We start from the raw sequence: 22,867 nt of genomic DNA, 5'->3' as shown, positions 1-22,867 counted from the left end.
TTCTCTTCTCTCAGTAAACTTTTACACTCACATGTGCCTCCAGGAAAGTGCACAAATCATAAGTTTGTAGTTCAAAGAATTTTCACAAAGTGAACACATGGTGCAACCATCATCCACATCAGAAACAGAATATAATAGTATCCAAGAAGTGCTCCTTGTGCCCCCTTTTATTACCAGCCCCATCCTTCAAGGGTAAGCACTGTCCTGGCTTCTAACATAGAGATTCGTTTCTGCCGGTTTTCAATTTGTACAGTCGGAATCTTTCAGTATGTCCTCATTTGTGGCTGCCTTCTTTCTTCAGCATTGTGATTGTCATTTGCGTTGTTGTCTGTAACTGTAGTTTATTCTCTTTACTGTGTAATATTCCATTACGTGAATATACTATTATTATCCATTTGACTGCTGATGAGTGTTTAGGTTGTTTCCAGAATTTGGCTATTATGAATAGTGCTGCCATGAACAATGTAGTGTTTGTCTGTTGGTTACCGTATACACACACTTCTGTTGGATTCACCTAGAAGTGGAAATGCTGGTCATGAGGCACTAACGACGTATTTGGGTGGCTATTTTTTCCTTTGGACTTATAAAGCTTAAATGAAAGTGAGTAGATTCTCTAGCCCTATGACCATTTTTAGCCTTAGCAGAGGAACATATCTTGAAATATATCATTCATTACTATCTAATACAACTGCAGATCTAACTCTAGATACAGGGCTACAAAATGAAGGCTAGATATTTCACTTTGAAAATACCAAAGCGATAAGAATAAGTCGTTTATTCTTAGAATATAATTTTTCCAAGATGGAAGGAAGAAAGTTAACCTGCTTTTTCATAATTAGATCACTTTCATAGTTAGATCAGATTCAAATGGTATCTTTGGAGGAAGTTCTGCAAGTTCTGTGCAAGTTCTGTGATTTCCTCCTTAAAAAAAGGGGGTGGGTGTTGGAAAACAGACGCAAAGAAAGGTAATTCTAAGTGGGAACTTTTGCATTATCTCTTAATATAGGCTCACTTTGGACACTTAAAAACATTATTCAATTTATAAAAATTTAATGTGAATTAATTATTTTTTAGCAAAAGTTTATCAATAACCAATAGACCTTGTCTGTCAGGTTATAATTATGAAAGTAAGTCCTTCAAAATGTAATATTCTAGCCTACTGAATAAAACAAAGAGAATTTGTTTTGCCACACATAGGTACCTAAACATAAAACATTGTTTTTTGATTAAAAAAAGAAAAGAACATAACAAAACACATTTTGAACAAAATCAGAAGCAAAATATGACAAGATAATGGACACGATAATAATCTGTTAGCAGGTGTAAAATTTAGAATTCCACGACTTGGTGACCTGCAATAAGATTTAGCATGAGCAAAATCTGTTTTATATTTCATTTTTCTCAGTTGGTTGAATTTCTGTGGTGAATAGTGGAAATGATGTTAAACATTCCTGTAGTGTTTCTTACATAGCTTTTCATTTTTTAAGTTGGAGAAAGAATGTTTTGATGTAAACACAATGTTAGGGACTATCAAAGTAAAATGAGTGAAGAATATGTTTCACAAAAATTTTATAATATGTCAAATTCTCATGGTTTTATTTTGCAGTTCTGGTTTTTAACGATTTAATGCAAAGTAGGAATTGAGTTTAATAAATTACTTTGAAAATTAGATGTGTATTTTGTGTATGTTTTCACAAGTGGCATTTCCAACTATTTGGGTTAATTATGTCCTCTTGAGTAGTTGCTATATTACATACACAATGAATTATGAACTCTAATCCCTTTGTGTAAAATAGGCACCATCAATGGAAGTTCTATCGTTCTAGTTCTCAGCATATTATTAGGTTAGTGCTGATAATACCCAAATTTAAAAATATTATTAGATCTGGATAAAATTTTTATCAGACAGGTTTTCAATGTGGAGAATGCGACAAAAAATCCCCACTAACCTTTAAGATGATGCCACTGAACATTTTCTATTAATACTTTTCCAACTAAGAGTTTTGCAAGTATTTCATTCATTGGCTTTTAAAGGGCTACCATATTTAGTAATAATTATTTTTGATTAAAAAAGCCAAAAAGGGCTTCCCTGGTGGCATAGTGGTTGAGAGTCCGCCTGCCGATGCAGGGGACACGGATTCGTGCCCTGGTCTGGGAAGATCCCACATGCCGCGGAGCAACTAGGCCCGTGAGCCACAACTGCTGAGCCTGCGCGTCTGGAGCCTGTGCTCCGCAACGAGAGGCCGCGATAGTGAGAGGCCCGCGCACCACGATGAAGAGTGGCCCCTGCTTGCCACAACTAGAGAAAGCCCTTGCACAGAAACGAAGACCCAGCACAGCAAATATAAATAAATAAATTACTAAACTCCTACCCCCAACATCTTCTTTAAATTCACAAATGGAAAAGTAAAGACTGTGAGTGGAGAATTACAATAGCTTCTTTGGTCCCCATATATGGTTTATGAAGGAGATGCAAGGAGGAAAAATAGAAAGGTTAAGTGAAGGTCATATTGTGGAGAGTTTTAAATATGATAACAGGATGAATTTATTCTGTAGTCTTCAAGGAGTCATTGATCATCTCTGAGAGAATAATCAGTGTGATATCTTCACTTTACTGCAGTTCAAGGTGCATTGGAGGGACGGTTGGCAAAGAAAGTTTCTGATTAGTTTTTCCTGTTTTTAAGCTTGTTGCCTTATGTATTGCATCCTCTTGTGGCCAAGGCATGCATCGCAAGCAAGGTTAACATGATCACTGCAAGCTACATCACCCCGGTGCTAAAAGAATTAGAAAAGAGGTAAGTTTCTGTAGGTTTTCAACAAAGTAGCTCCATGGAATTGTTCTTATTTTCTATCCAAATTTTCCTTCCTTCTCTTTCCACCTCTTTCAGTGTGGAAGATGCTGGCATCACAGTCATTGGCGAATTGGGATTGGACCCTGGTCTTGATCATATGTTGGCAATGGAAACGATAGATAAGGCCAAAGAAGTGGGAGCCACGGTGAGCCCAACTGACACCCAAAGGTCCATTTAGGAAAATATTAAGAGGTCCCAATTTTTGTGTACAGAAATACTCTTTCTATAATTCTGATTAAAGAAACTATTGTATTCTTTTTTTAAAGGTTATACTCCATTTATAATTATTTTTAAATGTTGGCTATATTCCCTGTGTTGGATATATTCCTTGTAGCTTATTTTATGCCTAATAGTTTGTACCTCTTAATCCTCTACCCCTCCTCCCTTCCCTCTCCCCATTGGTAATCACCAGTTTGTTCTCTGTATCTGCTTCTTTTTTACTGTATTTACTAGTTTGTTGTATTTTTTAGATCCCACATATAAGTGATATCATACAGTATTTGCCTTTCTCTGTCTGCTTATTTCACTTAGCATAGTACCCTACAAGTCCATCCATGTTGTTGCAAATGGAAAAATTTCATTCTTTTTTATGGCTGAATAGTATTCCATTGTATATATGTACCACATCTTCTTTATCCATTCATCTGTTAATGGACACTTAGGTTGCTTCCATATCTTGGCAATTGTAAATAATGCTGCTGTGAACATTGCGGTGCATGTATCTTTTTGAATTAGTGTTTTTGTTTTTTTCAGATATATACCCAGGAGTGGGATTGCTGGGTCATGTGGTAGTTCTATTTTTAGTTTTTTGAGAAACCTCCGTGCTGTTTTTCACAGTGGCTGCACCAATTTACATTCCCACCAACAGTGTATGAAGGTTCCATTTTCTCCACATCCTCACCAACATTTGTTATTTGTGTTCTTATTGATGACAGCCACTCTGACAGGTGTGAGGTGATATCTCACTGTGGTTTTGATTTGCATTCCCCTGATGATTAACAATGTTGAGCATCTTTTCATGTGCCTGTTGGCCATCTGCATTTCTTCTTTGGAAAAATGTCTATTCAGGTCTTCTGCCCATTCTTTACTCAGGTTGTTTGTTTTTTTGATGTTAAGTTATATGGCTATTTATATGTATTTATATATATATATATATATATATATATATATATATATTTTTTTTTTTTTTTTTTTTGCGGTACGTGGGCTTCTCACTATTGTGGCCTCTCCCGTTGCGGAGCACAGGCTCCGGACGTGCAGGCTCAGCGGCCATGGCTCACGGGCCCAGCCGCTCCACGGCATGTGGGATCCTCCCGGACCGGGGCACGAACCCGTGTCCCCTGCATCGGCAGGCGGACTCTCAACCAATGCGCCACCAGGGAAGCCCTTATATTTTGAATATTAACCCCTTATCAGTCATATCATTTGCAAATATTTTCTCCCTTTCAGTAGATTGTCTTTTTGCTTTGTGGATAGTTTCCTTTGCTGTGCAAAAGCTTTTAAGTTTAATTAGGTCCCGTTTGTTTATTTTTGCTTTTATTTCCTTTGCTTTGGGAGACAGATCCAAAAAAACATTGCTGCAATTTGTGTCAGAGTGTTCTGCCTATGTTTTCCTTTAGGAGTTTCATGGTTTCTGGTGTTACATTTAGGGTCTTTAGTCTATTTTGAGAAGAAACTGCTATATTCTAACTCATACTTTGACTAGAAATTTCAAGTAAAATTTTGAAACTGCAGAAATATTTGTATGGTAAAAAAAAAGTCCAAGCTTTAACAATAGATTTTTAGAGAAATAGATGCTACTATAATATATATTTTGGTTTGATAAAAGATTTTAGACTGCTTTGGAGATTCTATAATAAGGTTTGACTTTTAAAAGTGGGAAAAATTCTTTATAATATTATCAACCTGTTGGTATATAAAGTATCTTTTACACATAAGAAAGAACTATTGGACATGAAAATGTGATGACTCAGATTAAACCTAACCTAACATAATATATATATAACCTAAAACAGGTTATATATATTTTATATAATATATATACACACACATATGTAATATATATAATCAAATATAGAATCAAATTAATTAAATTATATATCATATCAATTAATAATATTTATATTAATTACATATTAATTAATACTAATAATTATACATATATAATCAAATTATAATGAAGTATATAATTTGAATTAAAAGTCAGGAGGCACTGACCAAGCAGAATTGAACTAATGGTTGGATTTTTAACGGAGCAAAATGTTAGCCACAATCTCTAGATGATTAAAAAAAAAATATATATATATATATATACACACACACATATATATATATAAATATAACTGACTTAATCTAAATATAACTGACAAACACCAAATGGTGTTTGGCTTTAAGGATGTATTTTTGAAAGCCTTTGTAACTTTAAGAAAGGAGAAACTGTAACAAGTTTACCTTATTTGTGTCACTGTACTCAATTAATTACTCGGATAGATTTGGATGATTATTCTCCGTAACTAATTGTTAATTTCCCTAATTTATTGATTCTTTATCTTACAGATTGAATCTTATGTTTCCTACTGCGGTGGCCTTCCAGCCCCTGAACATTCAGACAATCCCTTGAGATACAAATTTAGCTGGAGTCCAGTGGGAGTTTTGATGAACATAATGCAGCCCGCCACCTACCTGCTCAATGGAAAGGTGAAGGCTCATCATCAAAGCTTTAGAGATACAAACCTGCAGTAACTGCCTAAGAAAGGCCAAACACTTTCTCCCCAATACCAACGCCCTTTAACGCTGGCTGTGCTGCTTGCTCTCCCTTCTCCTCCTGCACTGTTTCCCAGTGTGTGTTTACTGTTCCATTCCGTGTGGTCTCCTCACGGTTCCCAGCAAAGCCCAGGCTCATTCTTTCCTCTTTGCCCTCTTGCAAGTTGTTTCTGCCGTTGAAACACTCACTTCTTAACTTCTCTGCGTGCATAACTACTGGTCATCTTGCAGTTTATTTCAGCCTGACAAACATTTACTGAATCCCTACTATGTGCTAGACTTGGGCCAAGGCACTAAAGGTTGTCATGCTGAATGAAGTTTCTGATCTCAGAGAACTCACAACTAGAATGGGGGTAGCTCTCGGAATGGAGGGTGTGATGGGTCAAGGAAGGAAACTAAGATTTCTTCCCAGCTGCTGTGTGGCAGAACGTAAGAGCGCTCTGAGTTTAGTACTGTTTTCATCATTTTACTATAAGGAAACTGTGGCGCAAAGAGAATGTTCACAGTCATGCAGCTGGGATTCAAACCCAGATCTAACTAACTCTAAAGCCTTTTTTCCCCCTCTTTTACCAGATCGCTTCACGGCAGGGAAGGCAGACAGTAGAATAAATAGGTATAATTCAATGAGAGTTCCAAAGTATGCTAAAGTGCCACAGCGATGCAGATGAGAGGCCAATTGACTTTTTTTTTTTTAACATCTTTATTGGAGTATAATTGCTTTACAATGGTGTGTTGGTTTCTGCTTTATAACAAAGTGAATCAATTATACATATACATATGTTCCCATATCTCTTCCCTCTTGCGTCTCCCTCCCTCCCACCCTCCCTATCCCGCCCCTCCAGGCGGTCACAAAGCACCAAGCTGATCTCCCTGTGCTATGCGGCTGCTTCCCACTAGCTATCTACCTTACGTTTGGTGTATATATGTCCAAACGTAATATATGTCCATGTGTATATATGTGTATATAAGTACATAAGTGTATATATGTCCATGCCTCTGTCTCGCTTTGTCACAGCTCACCCTGCCCCCTCCCCATATCCTCAAGTCTGTTCTCTAGTAGGTCTGTGTCTTTATTCCTCTCTTACCCCAAGTTTCAATTGACTTTTGACTTGACCTTGGTGAGGAGGTCAGGGAGAGGAAAATTAACAGGGAAGAGAAGATGTGCTCAGCCTTGAGGGATAAGAAGGCGCCAGCCTGGCAGAGACACTGCCACTCATGACTGTGCTCAGCAGTGTCCAAATCACATCTGTCTGCTTTCGTAGTTTATGCTCTTGACTGTAAGGAAAGACTCACATTTAGGAACAAACATAACTAGACCAAGGCTTCCTCTTTATATTTTGTGCCCTAAGCACCTCACTCACCTCACCGTAGTCCCAGCTCTGCAGGGAGAGATGAATTACTTGATCGGATGTGGGTCTTAACAAAGATTATTCTGGCAGCAGTATTATAAGTTCTCAGTGTATCTGTGATCTAAGTGTATTTCGTGTAAAAACCGGAGTAAATTGAAAGAATCTCTTAAGGTGAATGTCATTGTCAGCCATCGACTTCTGTACCTGTGAGCGCGGCTCACAGCCGTGGCCGAACACTGGAGTCACCAAGGCGCTTAAAAAAATCCTGCTGTCTGGGCCTCATCCCCAGAGGTTCTGACTTGCTTGGGCTTGGGGATCTTTAAAAACTTCCCAAATGGTTCTAATGTGCAGCTGAATTTGAGATGGACTGACTTAGTGACCAGAGGACCACAGCTGCACTGAAAACACTACTGGACAAGCAAGACACTTGACCTTGATTCTGGAAAGACACATTCACATGGTTCAGGATATGAAACAGAACCCTTGAGTTGTGGTCCAAGTGCTGACATCCCTCAGTGTCACCAAAGGCCAGGCAATCTAGTTCTCCAATTCTAAGAATCATGAAGGTTTGGGTCTCAGTCTCACGTTCTACCAGACACACGCCCTTTTCTATGCCACTGCCGATCTCCTCTTCAACTGCCCCTTCTACCTTCTGCAATCATGGAACAGAGACTGGCCTATGTTTGGTATAAACTCACATGTGAATGCAGGAAGAATTCTTGCTTCAGCTGGGTAAAATGCTTATTCTCAGGAGGCCATATAAAAGATAAAGAGGGCTTCCCTGGTGGCGCAGTGGTTGAGAGTCCACCTGCCGATGCAGGGGATGCGGGTTCATGCCCCGGTCCGGGAAGATCCCACATGCCACGGAGCGGCTGGGCCCGTGAGCCATGGCCGCTGGGCCTGCATGTCTGGAGCCTGTGCTCCGCAACGGGAGAGGCCACAACAGTGAGAGGCCCGTGTACCACAAAAAAAAAGAGATAAAGATGATAACAAGGAGGTCAGTGGAATGCAATGTGCAACAGAAAGAGCATGGAACCTGGTACCAGTGTGTCTGACTTGGTCCTCTAGCTCTGCCATGGCTGGCTGGGTGGCACTAGAGCAATCATTTCATCTCTCTGAGCTTTGAGCTCCTTGCCTGAAGGTAAGCATAATCACACCAGCCTTGCAGGGTTCTTGCGGTAGGGCTCAGTGGGGTCATATAGATTACAATCTGCCACACAGCAGATCTCTGGGCGTGTCCTAAGCCCCTAGCAAACATCAGCTGCATAAAGAAATTAATGGTGGTAGGAGCTCAGGAAAAGCAAGAGGTTATTTTCAGGCAGCAAAAGTTGTATTTGTTGAATTTGAAGTTTTTCCCTTTTATCCTGAACTCCTTTTGTAAAAGAGGAGTGCTTTTTGCATCTCCCTGACACTGTGGAGGACACCCAGAGAAAACACGATGCTTTTCTTCTCTTTGCTAAAATCATACTTTTTTCAAGGTCTCCTCTTGTGGACGCAGCTCTTCCTGACCACTCCAGCCCCTGTTCACTATTCTTTTGTCTGAACTCCCACACTTTGGTTGTCTGTGTCTAACACTTTTTCCAGATGCTGTATTATTCACTCAGTAATTCAAGTGTGTCGGTCTGTCTTCTAACCCAGATTGTTAAACATCTCAAAACCTCTCTTGTTCCTCCATTGCCTCTGTCACCATCACCCTCCACCATGGAGCAGGCCTTATGTAATACACAGAATCATCATGGGGGAGCCAGGTGACTTCTCTGGCTTCTGCTTTTTTTTTTTTTTTTTTTTTGCGGTACGCGGGCCTCTTACTGTTGTGGCCTCTCCCGTTGCAGAGCACAGGCTCTGGACGCGCAGGCTCAGCGGCCATGGCTCACGGGCCCAGCCGCTCCGTGGCCTGTGGGATCTTCCTGGACCGGGGCACGAACCCATGTCCCCTGCATCGGCAGGCGGACTCTCAACCACTGCGCCACCAGGGAAGCCCCTGGCTTCTGCTTTTAAGTTGAAACCTTAAACTTTTCCAGCAACTCAGGCAGTAGCCTAGGAATTAGGATGTATCTCATTGGAAATAACTGCAAGGATGTAGGACAAGATCTACCTCTGGTACTACTGCTAACTTCTAACTTCTAATCCTGTTTCTAATGCATCTGATTTCCTTCCACATGTTTGGAGACAGTGACTGTGTCTTCTCTGAGTTCTGTTCCCTCCATGGGACATTGGTGACACCTGGGGGTGACATGGCAGACCTTCGCCATCATCTCCTTCAGCCTCCTATCCCAAGCCACTCCCAAGCTAAACAAATACACTAAGTAAGGATCGTGCTCGCTCTGCAAACACAGATTTGAGATAGGTTTTCTGGCTCTCTTCCTATTGCCTTCCCGTCCCTTGACTGTAGCACCCAGCCTTCCCTCTGTAGATGCTGCTCTCTATTGCCTGCAGCCATTCTTTTTTTAAAAAATTTATTTATTTTATTTATTATTTTTGGCTATGCTGGGTCTTTGTTGCTGCACGCGGGCTTTCTCTAGTTGCGGCAAGCGGGGGCTACTCTTCGTTGCAGTGCATAGGCTTCTCATTGCAGTGACTTCTCTTGTTGCGGAGCATGGGCTCTAGGTGCGCAAGCTTCAGTAGTTGTGGCTCACGGGCTTCAGTAGTTGTGGTTTGCGGGCTATAGAGCGCAGGCTCAGTAGTTGTGGCACACGGGCTTAGTTGCTCCGCGGTATGTGGGATCTTCCCGGACCAGGGCCCAAACCAGTGTCCCCTGCATTGGCAGGCGGATTCTTAACCACTGCGCCACCAGGGAAGCCCACCTGCAGCCATTCTTAACTCAATTTTCAGGTGCATCACTGGTGGCATGATCAGGAATGCTGTACCTAGTCAATTCACATCCTTTTCAAACTACTGATCCACAGATGAGCACAATTAAGGGGACGGTATGGTATAGTAGAAAGAACACGGACATTGGAGTCAAATAGACATGGGTTTAAATCTGCCCCGGGGTGACTCTATCAGCCTCAGTTTTCACCTCTGAAAAGTGGGTTATTGCGTGGATTAAAGGTAATGTATATAAGGCACCTGGCACACAGTGGGCCCTCATAAATGCTTGTCTGTATATTGCCTGGGTTAAATATCTTGTTGGTTTAGTAATCCAGCTTATTGTCAGTGGTTCTCAGCAGTTGGGGGACGTGTGGGTGTGGGCGCATGTGTGGGGAAGAGTCACACTTAGAGCAGTCTGCACCGGCAGCGAGTAATGAGCCACTGTTTCTGCTGGGAGTGGGTCTTGGATGGAATCATTGTTGAGTCCGAAAAAAAATGCATATTCTCTGGCAAATGGATAAACATGCCTCTCTTTCTTATCTGTCATGTAGGGCGGGGCTTATTAATGAATCCCATGATAGGACATTAGAAATACAACTCTGAATTGATATCAAATGACCCAGTGATTTTGGGGTCAGGTTCCTTTAGCAGCCGTCAGTCTCTAAACGGATCGTTACCGTTCAGCTTATATTTTCCCTGTTCTCTTTACAAGGACCTCGTGATAGACTTAGGAACCAGCTGATTTATTTCTGATTAGTACAGTGCTGGAATATAGTGGTCTTTACTGAATTTTTCTTTAAAAATCCCTAACCTGCAAACAAGTAAACCAAACTTTAGAATTGCCATAGGTTGTAGAAGAGAGATAGGTGGGAAGACCCTAAAAGTAAACATTTGCCTCTTTATTAGATTTTAAAAAAAAATTTAGAATCCTGATGGAAGAAATTTGTTTTAAAGCAAAAGTACAGAAATGGCTCTTCAGGAAATGTTTACTGTGAAGTTCAGAAGAGTTTGACAAGAAACTTAAATGAAAAGCATTCCTCACTTCCTTCTGATTCCCACTCTTGGGATTTTTTTGTTTTGTTTTGGTTTGGTTTTTGCTGTACGCGGGCCTCTCACCACTGTGGCCTCTCCCGTTGCGGAGCACAGGCTCCGGACGTGCAGGCTCAGCGGCCATGGCTTACGGGCCCAGCCGCTCCACGGCATGTGGGATCTTCCCGGACAGGGGCACGAACCCGTGTCCCCTGCATCGGCAGGCGGACCGCCAACCACTGCGCCACCAGGGAAGCCCCTCACTCTTGGGATTTTTGATGGTCCTTGGTGCTCTTCAAAGTGAGCCTTTGACTGCGGAGGCCCCTCCAGGCATGACTCTACGGTCAGCACTGCCCGTTTCCTTCTGGGGCTTCAGCTATACACATACATACCTTTCCATTTTCCCTTTCATACCAAGACATACGCAGAACCTCCCTACAAATAAACCCTGTGAATCGTTAAGTTTAGCCGAAGACTCCTTTGAGCAAATTGCTCAGACTCCGCCAGAAGGTACGTCACCAGCTCCCTTGTGCAGTGTTTTTTCGTGCAGCTTTTAGATGTGGTCAGAGATTGTTTCCAGTGGTGCAAGCAGGACAAAAAGTCTAGTTCCACCAGGATTCTCAGCCCTGATTTTATTACTCCAGAATGTTTTCCATGATCTCAAGGATGATCATCAACCTCACAAACTGAAAGAAAAATTTAGCCCTTTAATCAAAATTAACGGGAAAAAATGCTTCACTGCATTTTGATTGTGTGTGATGGGGGGAGAGATGTAGGAACGAGGATTACTGAGAAATCAGAAGAGCTTGGGAATCGGTGACATAACTTCTCAGAGGCAGTAAGATCAGGAGGTAGTATTTTTTTTTTAAGTTTCACTGTATGTTCATTGCATTGTCCTTGTGAGAGGGCATCTCCCCCACTCCATTTCCCAACGTACACATGTTGGTTGACTAGTCCAGGCTGTAGCACTTTATTGTTGCTGTAGTGCAGCTCCTGGGTCTTGGTAGACATTAAGTAAAGGTTTGTTCAATGAACAAAGGATTGCACGGAGGCAGGAGTTGAATCTTATCCATCACTGTCCTTATTCCCAGGTGTGATCCTGGCACACACATAGCAGGGGGTCTGTAAATGCTAGCTGTGTGAATGGATGTGCAAGACTGGTGCCTGATGTAGCGAGCATTCGAGAAGGGGGATGGGAGTGAAGAGAAAGAACAGAGTGAGAACATGGCCATTGCTGTTTGAGCACAGAAGCCACTTTGAGTATCTGTTGCTTATAGTGTATTGTTTATTTAAAAACAAAACAAAACTCTACTGAGACATAATCCAGTGCCATCTCATCCAGGGGCAAGGAAAAATCAGAAACAAGATCTGAGTAAAAAATGAAATGCTTTGTCAGATTTTAAAGCTTGGGAGAACAATGGCCTTGTGAATTATGATATTAGTAGAACAGCTTGAATATGGGATGTTGATTAGCGTAGTTTCATTAAATTTTTTTTTTCAAATCCCCTACTGCTTTCTTGTAAAACCTGGATTTCTTCCTTATGAAACGAATGCAGGTAAATCCAAAGAGGAATGCACTTTCTTAACCCCACGTGTGCCTTTTCCATGTTCCTCAGGTTGTGAATGTGGTCGGGGGTGTCTCCTTCCTGGATTCGGTTACTCCTATGGACTATTTCCCTGGATTGAATTTGGAAAGTTATCCTAACAGAGACAGTACCAAATATGCTGAGATTTATGGCATTCCGTCTGCTCACACTTTATTACGGGGGACACTGAGGTACAAGGTAAGTGGCTCTATCTGAGATGATCATGTTGCCTGCTTTGATATAAGTGATGTGAACACTTGATTTTTCTTCATAATTGAAATAATTAAGATGATAAACCAGACTGGCACCCCTATGCTTACTATTTACAATAACCAAGATAAGGAAGCAAGCTAAGTGCCCATCAATAGACAAATGGATAAAGAAGATGTGGTGTATACATACACACACACACACACACACACACACACACACGCAGTGGAATATCACTCAGTTGTAAAAAAGAATGAACTCTTGTCATTTGCAACAACATGGATGGACCTGGAGGGTGTTATGCTAAATGAAATAAGTCAGAGAAAGACAAATACCATATGATTTCACTTATATGTGGAATTTAAAAACAAAATAAATGAACAAATGTTAAAAAAGAAAAAAACAAAGTCATAGATACACAGAATAAACAGGTAGCTTCCAGAGGGAAGGGGAAATAGGTGAGGGCTATTAAGAGGTACAAATTTCCAGTTACAAAATGAATGAGTCAGGTATGAAATGTACATGTCACGGGTATGAAATGTAGTCAATAATAATGTAGTATTGTTGTATGGGGACAGATGGTAATTGACTTATCATGGTGATCATTTTGTAATGTATAAAAAACAAAAAAAAACAAACCAGATTGGCATCTTTTTTCTCAGGGCTCTTTTCTTTCTTTCTTTTTTTTACTCTATATGTAAATATTTTACTTAAAAATTGGGTTTTTTTAAACATCTTTATTGGAGTATAATTGCTTTACAATGGCGTGTTAGTTTCTGCTTTATAACAAAGTGAATCAGTTATACATATACATATATCCCCATATTCCCTCCCTCTTGCGTCTCCCTCCCACCCTCGCTATCCCACTGCTCTAGGTGGTCACAGAGCCCCGAGCTGCTCTCCCCTCAGGGCTCTTTTGATTGACCATTTCAGGAGACAACTCAAAGTGACTGGGGCAAAAAGGGAATTTTTGACTCAGGAGAAGGGGGGTCAGGTGAAGGGTCAGCTTCAGGTGTACTGAGGTTTGAGGGTTGTGACCTCACTGGCACGTAGTAATTTCTCTTCACCTCTCAGCTCTTCCTTCAAGCATTGGCTGTGTCCCCTGTTTCACAGGGATGGCAAGATGGTGGCAGCCTCTTAGGTTCAAATCCAGCGAGAAAGAAAAAGTACTTCTTCACAGCCAGAAGTCGAGTTTTTATCTCATTAGCCCCTGAGGTCAGTGCAATAAAAGGTGCCAATCAGCTTTGGCCCCTGTTTATGTCCCCAGTGCTGACGACGTAGTCAGCGTCACTTTCCCCAAAGTGAATCTGAAATGTTTTTACCACAAAATGGGGTGTAGCTACTAGGACCATAAATACGAATGTCCAGTACACATTTTAAAAAATGGTTTTATTTTTTAATGTGAGAAAGCTTCTTTAATCACAAACCAGGTCATGTTTTGTAAAACAATGTCAGTTCCCATACATAATGTTTGCTGACGCCTTCAAATTTGGCATTAGAGAAATTAATGCCTCCTAAGCCATGTGTAAAGAAAACATTGGTATATTTTTTAAAGGCTATTTTTGAACAATGTTACTTGCATAAATGAAAATCTATCATACTGTTTGATCTTGATTCTAAGTAAAATGAGTCCTTTATACTCCTGAACACCAAGGAATGGCAGTGAACATAATGTAAGATTTGCAGTGAGTGAATCTGAGTAGTTCATAGGATAAATGAGCAGTATAATGGGGAATCTCCTTATATTCTCTTCTCCTCAAAAACTCATAGAAGTGCAGTTCCTTATTCTTGTCACCAAGGAAAAGCATGAAAATTCTCTCCCCCGCCAACTCTTTTTGGTGCAAAAAGCACCAGAGAAGCAGGGGATGGATTTCTGCCAATGGGGTCTGGGGAGGAGGTATGCTTTTAACCACAAGAGGGGGATAGGTAGTAGGGGGATATAAAAGACCCCCTAAAATAAGGCTCCTGCTACTGTGGGAGCTCCATCATTCCAAGTGCAAAGTCCTTACATGGGTCAACGAGAGGCTTGTTGAGAGAATTTCAGATCTGGAATGAAACTTAAGAGGTCCTCTGGTACAGTGATATCATTCTGCAGAAGAGGAAACTAGGGCTTAAGTGAAGTGACCTACATCAATTATTACTAAAGCAAATTGTCTTTAAGTTTCTCTTGTTGGTATCTTTTTTGTTTGAATGACAAAGTTTTTGGTTTTCAATTTTGTCATTTGGAGCATTTCTGCACTTTGGAAAATGTCATAGCTGTTCTTGAAGCCTGAGGGTTCAAAAAATGCAACGCAACATTTCCAAGCCAAATACCATCACATGCTAACAATGAGTACTGTGAACACGGCAACTCATCTCCCTGTTCTGGGCCTTTTCCAACCATCATTCAGGATTAAAGAACTAGGAAGGATAAACTACCACATAATCATAATCTATAAAAATACTGACCTAGAGCACACTAAAAAACTCTCAATAAATAAATATTGGGCAGTTGCTTTTGAAAGTCAGTAAAGATGTACTCTTTTTTTTAAAATTTTATTTATTTTTATACAGCAGGTTCCTATTAGTTATCTATTTTATACATATTAGTGTATACATGTCAATCTCAATCTCTCAGTTCATCCCCCCTAACTCCCCACTTTCCCCCCTTGGTGTCCATACGTTTGTTCTCTACATCTGTGTCTCTATTTCTGCCTTGCAAACCAGTTTATCTGTACCATTTTTCTAGATTCCACATATATGCATTAATACACGATATTTGTTTTTCTCTTTCTGACTTACTTCATTCTGTATGACAGTCTCTAGGTCCATCCACATCTCTACAAATGACCCAGTTTTGTTCCTTTTGATGGCTGAGTTATATTCCATTGTATATAGGTACCACATCTTCTTTATCCATTCGTCTGTCAATGGGCATTTAGGTTGCTTCCATGACCTGGCTATTGTAAATAGTGCTACAATAAACATTGGGGTGCATATGTCTTTTCTCTGGGTATATGCCCAGGAGTGGGATTGCTGGGTCATATGGTAATTCTATTTTTAGTTTTAGTAAAGATGTACTCTTCAGAAATCATGTCCATACTTTCAAGGCTGCTTTTTACAAACCACACAGAGTCCAACAGATGACAAAGGTTCAGGTTAGGATATAATCTGATAGAAAAATTACTCTTAACGTGATATTTCTACAAAGGAATACAACTAATGTTGAGTTGCTCATGTCTCAGTTTCAAAGGCAATACTTAAAGAGATCCAAAATGTTTTTAGCCACGGCAGCATCATTGAAATGAGTGTTCAGGTCCTAAGGTCACCCCTCTTGAAAGGGACAGCACTCATTAGGGTGTATTAGTTCTGGAATTTTCCCTTGTAAACCAGCTGCACTGCTTTGTAGTCAGGCCTCAGAGGCAGCTGTACATGGTACTTCTTGAGGAGTGCAGCTACCCCTGCGACCAATTCTGTTCCTCTTCCATGTCTGGTGACTCAGGAAGTTCAGGGGCCCGATGTCTGATACAGAGGGTACTTGGGATTTCAGTCTGGCCACACACTTTCCTCAGAACACAGGTTTGTTCTCAGGATGACTTCTAGCAAGCGATTCTGGTTTCCGGTCTGGTTGAGAAAAGTGAAAATTTAATGTCTGTGCCCAGTTCTTTCTCGTTGCGGAGCACAGGCTCCGGACGAGCAGGCTCAGCGGCCATGGCTCACGGGCCCAGCCGCTCCGCGGCATGTGGGATTTTCCCGGACCGGGGCACGAACCCGTGTTCCCTGCATCCGCAGGCGGACTCTCAACCACTGCGCCACCAGGGAAGCCTCGCGCGCAGTCCTTAAAGGCTCATTTCTCTGTGATAAAGCGGTGATGACTACCCTTCCGTCCTCACTCACGGGAGAGGTCCATTGCACATTCGTCAGGTCCAAAAGGTTCATAATAGTGATAAGGTACTGAAGGGTGATTGGGATCCCTGCAGAAGTCTTGGGGATCCATGCCATAAACATTGGTCCTGTCGCAGAGCTCCAGGGCAATCGTCATTGTGAACCAGCCAGTGCTGAGCCAAGTGTTGGAGATCTTCCTTGTGGTCCGCCACGCCAAGGTATCCTTGCAGTGATCGCGGTCGCGCGGGGGCCTCGGGGCGCGGCAGGGGGCTGCTCTCTGCGGGCCGCTGCGCGCTGCCGGTCGCCGCTGCCGGCTGCTGCTGCGGGGGCTGCTCCTTCTGGCCGCCAAGACCGCTGTACACGAGCGGCAAGCTGGTGCACGTGCTGGTGAGCGCAAATCACATTGCCAGCCCCGGGCGCGTCAGGGTCTTCATTTTGGGCACCTCTTTCGTGCGGAATACTCAGGCACACGCGTCTGGGACCACTTTTTCTTGGAGGGTTTCCGTCGTGGGTGATGGGACAGAGGCGGGTCTGATTTTTGCCCAGCAGCCAGCCACGCCTGACTCACCAGGGAAGCTGCCGCGGGACCCAGGAAGCACCGCCGTTGCAGAGATTCCAGCACACGCTTTGTAATCACAAACGAGTAGTTACAAGTGTGACCAGATTAAGACAATCAGTGTAATTGTTTCCTAGGGTGGTTATAATAAATTACTACAAACTTAAAACGACAGAAATTTATCCTCTCACTATCCAGGAGGTCACAGTCTGAAATCAAAGTGTGGGCAGGGCAAGCCTTCTGGAGGTGTCGAGGGAGAAACTGTCCCTTGCCACTCTCGCCTCACTTCTGGTGGTTGCTGGCGACTGTTGATGTTCTTTAACTTGTAGACATACTGGTCCCATCTCTTTGTCTCCATCCTCATACCACCTTCTCTTGTTTATATCACTGTGTCCTCTCCTCTTCTTATCAGGCACTGGATTTAGGAGCCCAAATATAGGTCGCTGCATACTGAAGTCCGTAACTAATCATATTTGCAAAGAGCCACATAAAGTCATACTCTGAGGTTCTGAGTGGCCGTGAGTTATGAGGGATACACTGCTCAACCCACTACAACCAGCGTACCTAAAATACATAGATCTCTAAAAATTAGAGACCTGATTTCAGACCTCGATGCCCTGTGAGATTCCGCGGTACCTGTGCTCTCATGAATGCGATGTCCTCGTTGTCTAGGAATTAAATGAATTGTCGGTGACAACATCCTAAGGAGATCGAGGAACCATGGATGCTTCAGAAGCCTTCAAGCACAGCAGAAATTCTAGTGTGAATTGCAGCCATACTGTCCTCAGATCTGACGGATTCTTGATTCTGTTTCTTTTCCCCAGGGGTTTCAGGAGTTAGGCTTTTCCAATAGATTTAGGCTCCTGCCAAACATATAGACCCAGAAATAGAGGATTTTGAGATTTAAGAATTAACTAAAGCTCTCAAGGATGTGCATGGACGAGAGCCATCCCCACAGAACCCCAGAGGATGGAAGATGTCACAGAGTTCACGTCCTGAGCAATGTCAGCAACCCTTCAGTAACCTGAAGATTCTTTCCAGCGTTAGAGATGAGACCCTGTCACCCAAGTATGACAGGGAGACCTTGACTTCTCTCCTGCACCTGCCTGTCACCTGAGTCCTTCCAGACCCAGCTTGTACCACCTTACAGGATCTTTCTTAATTCCTCTCCTTGACTCCCCTCCCCGACATCTACGTGAGTTCCCCTCCTTGTGCGCCCACAGCTCGGCGTTTACCTGTCGTAGCACCTGCGATAGCCCAGTGTGTCGTAGTCCTCAGTGGTCGTGGTTTTGCTCACTATGGGCCAGACCTTATTTGTTGGACTTATCTGACCCTTCTCCTGGACTGTAGTGTCTTCATGGGTAGGGACTGCATTTTTCGTCTCTGTGGCCTCAGCCCCTAGCACAAGTCTCACACGTGGCAGCACTTTGCTAAGTACTTACTGATAAATGAATACACATAATAAATTCATTTCTAGAGGTCACCATAAAATTATTTCTGAGATGAAGAAATAGCTGAGAAATGTCTCAGTATTTGAGATGTTGGAAGAAGGGGCCCCCAGCATTCATCAGATCCTAGAAGCAGGCTCGGGGTATTGCTTTTTTGCTTCTCCTCTTTGAAGTATATTTACATTGGGTTAGAGCAAATGAATTTTAATTCTTTAATTAGTAACTTTGGACAGTTTGAATAATACAGCCGTTCAGACGTGTGAGAATTCACACATTAAACTGTGAAACATCCAGTGGCAACAGGAACTATTTTATATCTTAATAATTTTACTGCTTCCTGAAATAATTTCCTGCCCTTCTTCTCTTCTTCTTCTTCTTCTCCTCCCCCCACCTGCTGTCTCTCAGTGGCAGTGGCTATAAATCTCCTTATTTTGGCTTTCCAATCCCCCCTCCCTCCCGGCCCCCAGTGTAACTTGCTCACAGGAGAACATACATTATGATCCTCCTTCACTTCATCTTCATTCAGAATCTATTCATCCAGTCATTTGTTCTCTTTCAGCATATTGGAATGATGGATAATGGGGTGAGGACATGGGGTTGAAGGACACACATACACATACTTTCTATGCCTGCCGTTCAGCAGCTGAATAGACAATTAATTACAGTTTGTGTTAAGTGCGTATGTACAAAATGCTACAGGAATACAGAGAAGAAGGGAGTGCCCACTCACCTAGGGAGCTCAGTATGTGTGCTGAGCTGGGTCTTAAGAGAAAAGTAAACATTTCATAGATGAGAAAGAGGGGTTACCATGTTCCAAGCATGGGAGCAGCATGCACCGAGCCCCAGGTCTCTGGAAGAGCACAGCAGCTTGTTTGGAGGATGGTGAGTGGTGGAGAGGATGATTAGTGAGTCAGGCTGGAGGGGTTTATTGGGATGGGTTCTACATAACAGTGCCAAGAACCTCGGCCTGTCCTGTAGAGAATGAAGGACATGTGAGGAATTTCTATCAGCGTGATGGCATTTTAGAAATACCTCTCTGATGCCTGCCTTTCCCCCTTGCTCCTTATATACGTTAGGATAATGGCTCTTAATCAGTAGGATGGACTATCTTCGTTGGGAGATATTCTTACAAGCTCCTTCTTCCATTATAAGAGAGAGAACAACTATTCTATTAAATACAGTTCTGCTGACCTGAGCATGTAACACAAGATGAAACTTTCCCTTATGCTGTCAGAAAACACCACTCGCATGTTACCCAGAAACAAAAGTAAAGACCCACGTTTTGCAAGGGCTCTTGTGTAAACCAGTGGAATTGTTGTGACGCTGCTGATTTTGGTTTGAACCCGAGGGTGACTGCATCAATACTAGCAGCACAAATGGCTATTCTCAGCCTGTTTTCTAAATGAACTACAAAAATAGGTCCTTATTTTCAAGAAATTAAAACATGTTTTTCTTTGAAGACAAATTTTTATATATTGCTTAATAACTCTTGTTACAGGGATATGCCAAAGCCTTGAATGGATTTGTAAAATTGGGTCTTATAAACAGAGATGCATTTCCTGCCCTTCAACCTGATGCCAATCCGCTCACCTGGGTGAGTGACTCCGGAATTATACATTGTCTGCTGCTCTTCAGAAATGCCTTCTGAGGGCTTCCCTGGTGGCGCAGTGGTTGAGAGTCCGCCTGCCGATGCAGGGTACACCGGTTCGTGCCCCGGTCCGGGAAGATCCCACAGGCCACGGAGCGGCTGGGCCCGTGAGCCATGGCCGCTGAGCCTGCGCGTCCGGAGCCTGTGCTCCGCAACGGGAGAGGCCACAACAGTGAGAGGCCCGCGTACCACAAAAAAAAAAAAAAAAAAAAAGAAATGCCTTCTGAAATGGTCAGGTTTGAACGTGGGTTTGGACCAGCAAAGAACCCATTCTGTGACTTATGTGCAGGAAGTTAAGTCCTAGCCCCAAAGCCCCCCTTTCCACACTTCATTGTTTGGGGAGGATGGAGAGCACACGGAGGCTGACTCTCGGGGCCCGTTTCCTGCTGCAACTTCTACCACTTGATTGCTCCCTCAGCCCTGAGCAGAGATGCACTTGCTCTCTGCACTGTGCTCTGGGCTCTGCCGCTTGTCTGAGTGGTGACCCCATGACAGGAGTTAAGCTTGGGCCTCCTGAAACTGAGAAAGCAGGAGAGCTCCGGCTGGTATCGCAGAACTAGATTCCCAACGCCCGAATCCCATTCGTTCCTTTATTTGACCATTTGTAACCATGCGTAATCTGAGTTTTTAATTACTGAGTTTATGCCCATATCTGTGTTGTATTAAAATCTAGAGCTTCCACTAACTGCCAGGAATTAACTTGTTACCAGCTGGTCATTCAACTTAAATTAATGTGCCCATATTCCAATAGAAATGCTAGAAATTTATCACAAAGAGAAAAGAATCAATACTGCTAATCCCATTAAGTGTCCCAAAGAAACTTGGATCTTGGGTATTCTGGTTAGCCAGTTGCTTTTTTAAAAAAAATTAATTAATTAATTAATTATTTTTGGCTGTGTTGGGTCTTCGTTTCTGTGCGAGAGCTTTCTCCAGTTGCGGTGAGCGGGGGCCACTCTTCATCGCGGTGCGCGGGCCTCTCACTGTCGCGGCCTCTCTTGTTGCGGAGCACAAGCTCCAGACGCGCAGGCTCAGTAGTTGTGGCTCACGGGCCTAGTTGCTCCGCGGCACGTGGGATCCTCCCAGACCAGGGCTCGAACCCGTGTCCCCTGCATTGGCAGGCAGATTCTCAACCACTGAGCCACCAGGGAAGCCCACTAGTTGCTTTTAAATTCAGTTCTTTTGTGTATCTGAGAGTCTTTTCAATCTAAGTTTCAGATTTCATAAACTTACTTGTTGGACAGGAGTGAATAAATACCCATAGTGAATCTGACATTGAGGCAGTTTGATTGGGAAGGCTGGTGCAGGCATTCTTGGGGCTGGTCCCCTTCTCTTGGTAGCTACAGTCTAGAACAGGGGCTGGCAAACGTTTTTTTTTTTGGTAAAAGACCAGATTGTAAATTTTTTAGGCTTTTATGGGTCATGTGGTCTCTGTCAGGCTACTCAGTTCAGACTGCTCGTAAACAAATGAGCATGGCTATGTTCCAATAAAACTTTTTATTTACAAAACCGGGTGGTGAGCTCAATTTGGCCCGTGAACTAGTTTGTTGATCCTTAATCTAGAGCATAACATTTTCCTTGGGAGCCTGGAAAGAGTCTTGTTTAGAAATTAGAAAAAGCTATGACCACTGTTTAAGTGCTCGTCCTTTGAGATTTTATTATCTGCACAATTTTCCTCATTTCTTGAACCTACAAAAGAACTCTAGTTGCTACTAGCAACCACAGCAATAAGCCCCTTTCACTCTATCCTGGCCAAAATTGACTTCTAGACGGTGAGGGATAATGAGGGATAAGGTGATAGAGAGGACCTGCAAAGGTAGTCAATGTGATGGTAAATATGGTATCCCCTTTTTGGTATTAATTTGGTGTCATGACTCTTTTATTGCTGAAATATCATTCTGAAATACCCATTTATTGATGTGTGGGTGTGCAGATGTGTGTATGCACATGTGTGTGCCACAATTTACTATTTCTAATTATTTCTAATTTAAAATTTGAGGTTCTTTTGAGGTCCAATGTCTTAATAGGATAATTTCTCAACTCATTTTTTATTTTATTTGGAGCTTAGAATTTGTATCTTTGTTTTTCTAACCAGAAAGAACTCCTCTGTGATCTAGTGGGAATTTCACCCTCCTCCAAGTGTGATGTGCTTAAGGAAGCTGTCTTTAAGAAACTAGAAGGAGACAATACCCAGCTGGAGGCTGTTGAATGGTAGGTACCCACCAGTCAACCTAGAGCAAAATACTGGATCAATGATTACTTAGTGCTTTCTAGTCAAAGAAAAGTCAAGATAGAAGCAAATATTTTACATTGTCTTTGATTAATTTGCTGCTCTAATGTTGGCCTGTTGTACAGAGATTACCACGTACCATGTTCATGTGGGGATGAAAAGTAGGTAAAGCGAGAAATTCAATGGCAGTTATAACTTGGGAAATACTTATTTTTGAGCAGCTTCACTACTCAGTTCCTGAGAAAGGTGGGATATTTTTTCTCTCCTGTAGGACATTCTCCCAGTCTTCCTTTAACTACTTTACAACACTTATTCATGTGGCTGTGGCCCATTCTGCTGGTATCCTTCATGTGGGAGAACTAACCTGTAAGTTAATCTCATGAAAAGCTTTGCAACAGTGTGTACTTACAGTGCATCAGGTCTAGCTCCAGGCAACACTCCTGGGAGAGTCTGGGGATGATTCTAAAGGTTAAAACATTACTCTCATTATTATTATTTTACAATAACTTGAGAGTCCTATAACT

The 22,867-nt window shown here is 42.3% G+C and overlaps 1 protein-coding gene and 1 pseudogene across 6 annotated transcripts in view; one reads left to right on the top strand and one right to left on the bottom strand.

Annotated features, from left to right (window-relative positions):
• The window catches only part of AASS (aminoadipate-semialdehyde synthase), a 92,316-nt gene that overhangs the window by 64,604 nt on the left and 4,845 nt on the right, over positions 1-22,867 (top strand). For 4 of the 5 annotated variants that reach the window (XM_079932650.1, XM_079932649.1, XM_079932651.1 and 1 more), the window contains 6 exons: positions 2,685-2,795; positions 2,889-2,997; positions 5,409-5,549; positions 12,421-12,588; positions 19,967-20,062; positions 22,209-22,324. In XM_079932650.1, the coding sequence (XP_079788776.1) occupies positions 2,685-2,795; positions 2,889-2,997; positions 5,409-5,549; positions 12,421-12,588; positions 19,967-20,062; positions 22,209-22,324 (741 nt within the window). The remainder of the gene's footprint in view (positions 1-2,684; positions 2,796-2,888; positions 2,998-5,408; positions 5,550-12,420; positions 12,589-19,966; positions 20,063-22,208; positions 22,325-22,867) is intronic. The other variant, XM_079932652.1, reaches the window with a different exon arrangement.
• Positions 16,515-16,898, bottom strand: LOC307191481 (alpha-N-acetylgalactosaminide alpha-2,6-sialyltransferase 5-like; annotated as a pseudogene). Its single transcript has one exon. The product of its transcript is annotated as an alpha-N-acetylgalactosaminide alpha-2,6-sialyltransferase 5-like (transcript).

The sequence above is a fragment of the Stenella coeruleoalba genome, assembly GCF_951394435.1.
Source record: "Stenella coeruleoalba genome assembly, chromosome: 9".
Lineage (NCBI taxonomy): Eukaryota > Metazoa > Chordata > Mammalia > Artiodactyla > Delphinidae > Stenella > Stenella coeruleoalba.
This window is presented reverse-complemented; position numbering and strand designations above follow the sequence as displayed.